The sequence below is a fragment of the Colossoma macropomum genome, unplaced genomic scaffold (genome assembly GCF_904425465.1).
Source record: "Colossoma macropomum unplaced genomic scaffold, Colossoma_macropomum, whole genome shotgun sequence".
Classification (NCBI taxonomy): domain Eukaryota; kingdom Metazoa; phylum Chordata; class Actinopteri; order Characiformes; family Serrasalmidae; genus Colossoma; species Colossoma macropomum.
The window spans coordinates 16,343,519-16,353,027 of NW_023494789.1; the positions used below are offsets into that span (position 1 = coordinate 16,343,519).

At 38.2% G+C, this 9,509-nt stretch overlaps 1 protein-coding gene across 2 annotated transcripts; it reads right to left on the minus strand.

Moving 5' to 3' along the window:
- Positions 1-265: 265 nt before the first annotated feature.
- On the minus strand, positions 266-8,566 carry phb2b (prohibitin 2b). 2 transcript variants are annotated; one of them, XM_036570293.1, is made up of 10 exons: positions 8,494-8,566; positions 7,065-7,194; positions 6,570-6,654; positions 6,378-6,457; positions 5,707-5,891; positions 2,803-2,932; positions 2,600-2,703; positions 2,362-2,439; positions 2,038-2,114; positions 266-822 (listed from the first exon to the last, which is right to left on the minus strand). In XM_036570293.1, the coding sequence occupies exons 1-10, from the start codon at positions 8,512-8,514 to the stop codon at positions 801-803; spliced, it is 912 nt and encodes a 303-aa protein (XP_036426186.1). In that variant the 5' UTR covers positions 8,515-8,566; the 3' UTR covers positions 266-800. The 2 variants fall into 2 exon arrangements, with proteins under 2 accessions (XP_036426186.1, XP_036426187.1); XM_036570294.1 differs by lacking the exon at positions 8,494-8,566 and adding an exon at positions 8,093-8,111.
- Between the last annotated feature and the right edge of the window lie 943 nt (positions 8,567-9,509).

Sequence of the window (9,509 nt, forward strand, 5' to 3'; positions counted from 1 at the left end):
CACCACCCAATCAATGAAAAAGACTGCATGCCTTCTCAGATGCAGCTGCATGTGTTCAGACCAACAGCCACAGTCCAAATGATAGGACTCATGTCTGTTGCAATACTTCAGAAAGACATGGATCTCAAGAGTTTGTACAGTATTTAACATATTAACACTTTACAAAGTAGATCTGAACATCTGTGAGGACATAAAACTTGTTTCACACTATTTCAGCCAACTGATCAAATTATCCTTTGATAGACTTAAAAGCACACCTTTTGAATGGTTTGAAATAGAAAAGGCTTTATTTTGCTGTCCTTTCAGAGCTAAGTTACATACACCAATAGATGGGCCATAGCAGTACAGCAAAGTTGTCATCCTTCAGAGAATGGATGGATTTTTCATTTTTCAGTCAGCCTTGATCGCATGAACCATCACTAAAAGACATGTCACCTTTCACATCAACAGCAACAATCAGCATAATAGAGAGAAAAATAATTAAATACGATTTCCATGACAGATCTGAATGTTGCATAGAATTTACAAACATATTTATGTACAGTAGCACACTTCATCTTACTGAAAATGAACATGAGACTCAACAGTGGATGTGTTGACTACACAAACCAGTAAAGAATTTGAACTGACAAATGCATGTGAAGATTAGGGTTATTACCAGAAACATACAGCAGCCATTCAGAGTCTTTCCTGGGTTGGTAAGCACTCTGAAATATAATCAGAAACTGGCACCTTAAGAACATGCTCCTGGTTGCTGCAGGCAGAACCTCCACACTCAACGAAAGTGCTCTCTGCACAGCTTACTTCTTTCCAAGCGACAATCTACAATACAAAAACAATTTCAAAATGTGTTAAAATACTAAAACATAATGTTACCATATTACTTATAAATAGCATTATTAGATTATCAGAAAGATGTCTTTCGCCCTGTTTACAATAGCCATCCACCTGCCCTTTCCAAATGTAGATTCTGCATCTGGATACTAGTCAGATCTCATTCCCCATGCAATGTTTAATTTCTTTTTTAATCAGGCTGGCGCAGCCCCAGAGCAGAGTGGGTGTAGTTGGGTGTATGAAATGTACAGTAATTGCAGTATGTTCAAGGCATCTGAAGTTAAAGATTGTTGAGAGATTGATCCCAGCGATGCCACAGCCATGTGTGTACAAGACAGCATAACCCGGCCTCGCTCTTTCTGGTGGGTAGGATGGCATGTTGGCAACCAATGTGGACATCTACGAGCTGATTAGCCAGAATTGGCAGTTACAGCATTCTCCTCCAAGCAAGGTAAGTTGCCACTGATGTTGCATTAGTGGCTGTCTAGAAAAAAATGCAGTAGAAGCATGTGCTTCACCCTCCCAGCTTGGTAGCACTGAAAAATAGGAAGAGACTTAGCTAGCGGTCTGAACTGGCAATGACTTAACAGAGTGTGGAGAAACTGTGGAGTAAAATAAAAAAAAAAAATGTATAGTGGGGGAATTGTATTCTGACTGATGAATGATTTTTAGCTTTCACATTTACACAAATATGGTAACATTTGACTTATAAATAAATAAATAAATAAATAAATAACTATGGACAACATCCAGACAAAAGATGTATTTAAAGTGTAAACAGGAACTTGGTAACTGGTTGCATTATTAAGTAACACATTAAAATTTAGAAATGAAAAATAGTGATAAGGATAGAAATAAAAGTAGGAGAAACGGTAAAATACAATATCATGAAACTGCAACACACAATATACGCAATAGTTTTTAGAGACTTAATTAGTGGAAACAAACAAAATAGAATCTGTAGTGCCACATACAAAATATTATATAACTACATATATAACTACAATTTTATTACATTCTACAAAGTGCACTGCACTAAATCCAATTAAACTACTTACACTCACTTTGTAATGAAATCTGTATTAAGTCAGGGTTCTTTAAGTGCTGACGAGATCCACAATTTGCTCAGAAAAGCATACTGTGACAAATTTTCACGGTGACAATAAAATATCATCATTGCCCACCCCTAGACTGAAAACTTACTTGTTAAAAGAGTCATCCTGAAGGTTCAGGACTAGACTGTCTGCATTCAGGTAAACTCTGTTCTGGGAGGCTGCAACCTGTAACACACAAAAAAAAAACAAAAACGAAAAAAAAACAAAACAAAACAAAACAAAACAAAAAAACCCATACTGTCAGGTTTTCATAACAGGGCATCAAATCAAAAATCAATATTTACACAGAAGAAAACTTCATAGATTTTCTGTGTAAATTAGCAGATAAAATCTGCTAAATCCTTCAAATTAAAGCATTCAGCTGAAATAGATGAAAACCTAAATCTCTGATTACTGAGGATTGATGACGCACCGTTTTGGCGATGTTCTGAGCGGCTCGGATTCGTCTGAGTTTTAGGTATCCAGGATTCTTCGTAACCGCCTCTCCTAACTACAGAGCAGAAACAGAATTATAGACCACACAACAGGTTACAGAACAGAGTAAATAGCAGAAATTCAAAAATGATGTTTCAATTCACATCTATGGTGTGTAGGAAGATACACTTTGTTTATATACATTTGTGTCCAGACAGGCAGTAAATAATTCATACCATTTTGGCTGCTTGGGCTTCTCCTTCAGCTTGGATGATTTTCTGCTTCTGTTCTTGTTTGGCTTTCTCAACAAAGAACTGAGCTCTCTGAGCCTCCTGCTGGGCTGGAGGAGAACACGACCGCATAGTCATCAATAAGTAAGTATTATTTATACACAGATACTAATCAGATTGTCTATTATGCAGATCAGGCTGTTACATACCAACTTGTTTGGCCTCCACAGCTGCTGTATACTCTTTACTGAAGCTCAACTCTGTGATAGCCACATCGTCCAGAATGATGTTGAAGTCCTTAGCCCGCTCAAACAGCTCTCGACGAATCAGCAAAGAAACCTGCCCACATACACACATCCATAAGAAACTTCTATTAGTATGGCCAACACTTCATGACTATCTGTGAGGATCCACCAACAGTATATATGTAACATTTGGTCATTGAAGATATTTATCATGACAGCTGGGAAAATATGTCTAATTGCAAGGTCTCAGTCTACAATCTAAGGGAATGAACATAGGAGGGAAAATAATGCTGAATATAACTTCTTTGCAATAGCAATCATGCATCAAACCTTGAACATAAGTCAAAAAAAAAAAAACCTAAAAAGATTTATCAAAAAGAACTGAATGCTTACCATATTAAACCCTGAGGTTTGGCTGCTTTTTTATTCTTGTGCTGTTATATTTAATGTTAATAATGTGTTGTTATTACACAATATGACAAATTGTTAACAGGAATGTCCAACAAGGGTGAAATTTCATTTGCAGGCAAAACCTCAGTGCTGATGCTTGCAGTATCATTAATTCAGCACACTACAACAGAAAGTGCTTGTGGGAAACCTATGGATATATCAACGAGCAGCAAACTAACAAAAGCAATAGCAAAGTGAAAAGCTACAGTTCCGCTCAAGAGGCTCCACTTTAACAAGAATACATGAGCTGAACAAGAACAAAATCCTACAGTTGCATAGGAGTTGGAAACACTGTATGACATATATGATAAAAGGGTGTACGATATGACAAAAATATCATATCACAATATTTAGACATTTTCACAATACACTATATGCATCAACATATTTTGACTAGGGGTGGGAATCTCTAGGCACCTTACGATTCGATTCGATTATAAAATGATAATCGATGCATCCTGATCCATCTTTTTTTTCTACACATGATTTCTATTTTCTCACTGTGTGAGGACTTGGTACTTTAAAAGCAAAGTATTTGTAATGATCCACAGTGAATTTACTTTCAATATCTTTTATTAATAAAACAAATGGAAGTGATGCGGTAAGTGAACTGGAAGGCTCTCATTCACTGCTCTTGTTTTGAGCACAGGAGACGCTAAATGCGCTGTTACGGTGAAATAAGATCCAGTGGTGATGGATGTCCACGCAGCACATGTTACAGCTGTCCTACCCGTTTTCTTTAGTGATTTTATAACTTCGGTTTTGGTCTCGTTGTAGAGAGTGGGGGATCACTGTGTCAGTAAAATATCTTCAAGATGGGACGTGTGCGCAAAAGCCCTGTTTCGCAACGAATGAGAACTGGCGTGCAGACTGCAGGTCACATAGCAACGCAGACCCACCGAGCTAGTTGCTAACAAAAAGGCAAAGAGAGAGATTTAAGACGAACATTTGGAGATGAATGGCGCATTTATAAGCACTGCAGTTGGATTCCTGGTACATTACAAACACTAAAAAGTCGGCTTCTCTTTTGAACTTTCCTGGTCCACCTCAGGTGGAACGGGAAAATTCGAACAAGAAGCTGGCGAATGAGAAGCGACTTCAGCCTCGTAAAAGAGTCGAACGTTGAGAGACATTTTACAAGAAACTATTCAACTTTTGAGGAAAAGTGTCCTGCCGGAGATTACATTTACATTTACAACATTTGACAGACTCTCTTATCCAGAGCGACTTACAGTTTGATCATTTTACAAAAGGTAGGCGAAAGTAGTGTTAGGAGTCTCGGTATAGTGTAGGGTGCTTACCCAGGCAGGGATTGAACCCCAGTCTACAGTGTAGAAGGCAGAGGTGTTACCCACTATGGGAGGAAAGCGGTTATAGCTACAGCTTAACGTAGAGCAAAGCAAATCTGCGTTTTCGTTTATATTTTTTAGCCTATACTAGGACATTAACACATACTGAGACATACTGGACATAAAATGTTGTGGTTCCCAAGGTGGTTTGATTTTTGTTGAAAGGACAAAATGTTAACATTTGGGTTGTGACTCCTGACCTAACCTAGCTTTTAATGCAGAGGGTGCCGGTAGGATTTCTCGTTCATCCAGTTGTGTTTTTAGTTATGTGCCGCCACAGACTGTCCAGGCGCTGCACTTCTGCACTTCCAAGTTCCGCCTTTTGCGCTCTGTCAACATTACGCAATAAATTAAATATTTAGAAAACGTCCACATCGCGATGCATCTAAGAATCGATTTTTTGCCCACCCCTAATTTTGACACACATATACAATGCACTAGTAGTGCCACATTTGAAAACTGCCATCAAAAACTCTGGGTACAATGATTTTAATCAACATTTCACATACTGCACTGCACTACATTTAGTTAAACAGGACTAATTATGTGCCCTTTTTAATAAAACATGCTGTTGGTCAGTGTTTTCTTGAGCGCCTATGACATCCACAATACACTCACAAAAGCATATAATCATGAAAAAATTTTAGCATGATAACAAAAAATTTCATCATATTGCCCAACCCTAATATGATATATACACTCATTGGTTGGAACAAGCAGCCACTGTTGCCGTCACTGGATTTCAGTTATGCAAACTGGAAACTGCGTTCATTCCATGGAAATCACATAATGATGTTCACATGATGAAAACAATGTTGCTGAATTACTGAAGATGATAAATACATTCTGAAGAAGCATAATTTGTCCACTCATGTAGCTATATCGAAATGCACTGCTTTTTGCCCAAAATGGAGGAAATCTTTCTTTAGGGTCAACCCTTAGCACAAAAGAAAAATGACAATCACAATTAACCACACAGACTAATGCAATTAATATTAATAATTTACAATCCTAACTCACTCATGTAGTAGCTCAAACTCAAATGTGTGTGTGTGGAACACTGCCGAACCTGAGCTCTTTGCGTGATAAGCTGGGAGGCGTTGAATTTGGCTACCACACTCTTGAGGACCTCATTAACAATGGAGGGGAGCACACGTTCATCATAGTCCTTTCCCAGCTGCTGGTACATGTAAGGGAGGTTCGAGGCCACAGGTCGTGACAACACACGCAGGGCAATGTTCACCATTTGAAGGTCTGACACACACATGAGAAAAATAAGAATAAACATAAAATAAGGAGTTCAGAAATATTTTAGTCCTATGAAACAACACTGTGCCCTGGATCTGGTTTGTATGTGAAGATTGATTTAAATACTACTTTGAGAGATGATCTAGCACAATAGTGCACATAAGGCCCCTGTCCTCCAATAAACTCATCCTAGTAAGTGGGTTTAATTCACAAACCCATTGAGAAATACAAAGATGAGATTTAGTATAGAGGGAATGAATGTGGATGGTGAGCAGCACTTTGTCTGATAAGCGGTCATGAACATGGCCCATGTAAATAACCAGTTTGCATTTCTGATCTAAACTCCAAGCTTATAACAGTGGAGGGACTACTGGATGTCTGTACTGTAAATACAGTAAAAGACTTGAGATTTTTTAGTATAATCTAATAATCAAATGGTAGTCCAGCACAGGATGAGGCTAATGATGATGTCTTCTGAATTGCAACATTTACCTTTACTTCCAGTCAAAGAGGAAATCTTCCGTGGTTTGGCTCTGATATCATATATAATGGGGTATTGAAACCATGGCATCCTATAAGAAAAAGAGAGTTAACAATAAAGAAAATAGATATCTACTACGCTTGAAAGCAGCAAAAGATTAAAGATCAACCCAAAATTTAAACTTGTATGAACAAACGCACTACCTAAAGTGAAGCCCCTCAGCCAGTACGGTGTCCATCTGCATTCCACCAATTCTGTTAAAGATGATTGCCCGCTGACCACCTTCCACTGCAGGAAGAGCATTGTTAGTAAACTAATAGATGTACCAGTTCTGCTCCATTTAAAATGCTAATACGCTTCACTGCCCACACACTCACAAAGAATCTGGGATTATGTAATAGTCTTGTATTAAGTCTTACTAATCTGTTATATTCAGGACCTTAATAGTAGATCTTTAGATGACCTGAGACTGACCTCTGGTCTCACAGATTAGAAGAGAAACAATATCCTCATCTTTAGCTGTGGTTTTACATGTATGTGAGCGTGTTACAGGACTGATGTATGTCCATTAAAAAAGATGATTATATAGGACATTTTTACAAAAGGAAAAAGCGAAGTGCAAAACAATAGCTTGTGCTTCTTCGTTATATGTGTAACTGCATCTCTAAACAGTAAAAGTGCCAGATCTGTGGCAGTACCTGTATATGTGGCTTCTTTGACTCCATAGGCAAGTGCACCAGCACCAATGAGTAACTTCAGTCCCAACCCTGCTCCCCTTGAGCCAGAGGACATGCGACTGGCGATGTCCCTCAACTGCTGAAGGAACCTCTGCATAAGAAAAGTGACAACTGTTACATTCTCAGTTACATGCTTATATCCAGGGCAAATATATAACAGCTGGAACTTAACAGAGAGCTGGGGGTTAATAGCGCCACCTCCTGCATACATGCACACAAAGTTATTCCAAGTGTCCATAAAATTCCCTCTTCTTTCAAGATATTTTCCATATTTAGCTTCTGCACTATCAAAGCTTAATAATGTGGCATTACGGAACCTAGTATGCATATCTTTATTCAATATATTCAGAGAGATTTTAACAATACAAGATTTGGCCACCTGCAAGCCTGTATATGAGGTCAGTACTGACACTGTTACTAATCTGTATTCAATTCTTGAGTAAAAACATATCGATATTTTAATATCACTGACCCATAAAAAAACTTATAAAAACGATTAATAACAGGTTTTACTACATGGCAGAAACCTTAATTTTCTATCTATACACCCTTAAAAAAGATAGTTCTTCAGTAAAGGCAATGGTCCTATTTAGAACAATGAGTTTTATAGTTATAGAACAATTTCATGCTTAAATGGTTCTTTGCATGGTTAAACGATTCTTCAGACTGATGGAGAATGTGTTGTACATGGTTTCATATAGAACCTTTTGGAAATGTGTTCTATATAGCACCAAAAAAGGGTTCTTCTATTGTTACAATGTGAGGATTAGAACAACAGAAGATTTGTTGTGCTATACAGAACCATTTTCAAAAGGACCATACATATATATATATAGAACCATATACAACACATTCTACATCAATCTGAAGAAACACTTCACTAAGCGAAGAACCATTTAAGCATAAAATGGTTCTATATGGAACTCTAAATATAACTATTCCCTTGAAAATCCACCTTTTTTCAGAGTGTAGAAGTAAGAGCCGCTAACCTGTCAGTCAGTAACAGGGCAGTTAACGTGCTTTGCTGGCTGGCTGCAGTAACGTTACAGGCTTGTCCTGCTGAAACACCAGACTTATTTTTAGAGAAATCTTGAGAGAGGACCAGTGAACTATGAATGTCATCTGCAGCTTTATAACATGCCAAATCGCCCTCTAAAATAGTTCATTCACACTAGGAGAGCATGTGTGGTACTGAACTGGGTAGGTTAAGTTACCGCAGCTAATGTAACTAACTTGGCTAGCTAATGTTAGACAAGTTGCAAGAAAAGAGGTACAAATTTAAAGTGCCTCCCGACTTAAAATGCAAAGCTTTCCGTGAAATAAACACAGTAACTTATATGCGGACATCTCTCAAACCAAGATGAAATGAAATAACTGGAGTGTTACTCACGCTCGGCTCTTTATTCGCCATGCTCGCTCTCAGACAGCCAAGGTCGCCGCCGCGGACCAACTTCCGTTCAGACACCAAGGATTGCTGGGATTTGTAGTCTTTTCAGATTTGTTGAATGAGGTTGTAACCAAAGATCTTTAAATTCTTTTATTAAATAATTACGTTGATGGATGATAGTTAATGTTAAGAAAAGAATAGTCGACAACACGATATTCTCTTATTTAACAGATTTCATGAACAAGTTTTCACTGTCACTGAAGGTGCTTGAGTCCATCACAGCTGCAAGTGTCAAAGCACACAGCAATATTTGTGCAGAAGGCTGTTAAAAGTAGGAGATAAGGCAGCGAGCTCAATCAGAGAACCACTGTCTTTTCCCCGAGGCCACTACTTTAAGGCATAATAAACGTAGAAGAAAACTGAATTATTCTTTTCTTTTTTGGGGGGATGAACAATAGGTTTTGGAAGTTTGACAATATTTACATCAAAGTGATTAAGACTTTGATGTAAATATTGTCAAACTTTCAAAACGTATTGTTCATCCCCAAATCCATACAGTATACTGTCCATGGAAATCAAGCTGCAAAAACTGCCCATTCTGTGATGTCACAACATCAAGTCTACAGCAGCAGCAGAGCCCACCTATTTATGTTCAATTGATAATGAGGGTTGTTACTGCACATTTCAGCCCTGACTGCTTTTTGAACCAGGTACAATACGGGGCAGCCCATCATCAGGGCAGCTTACATTTCTTAGACTGAAAGGCACAGTAACAAAAACAGACTGTTTCAGTCACCTACCAGACTTCAGTCATGAAGGGCCACAGCACCACAGAGTAAAGCATTCTGCCTCATTAAACACATTTCCATCTATCAGCTAATTAGCAAGGCCTTTGTGTCAGAAGAGGAACATGCTAATCTCTGGAGGGCTGAGGCCCACAAGGAATGAGTTTACCCCTGTCTAAAATACGAAGAGAGTCTGTAAAATGGTGATGTCAAAATTAACTACATCTGTTTAAA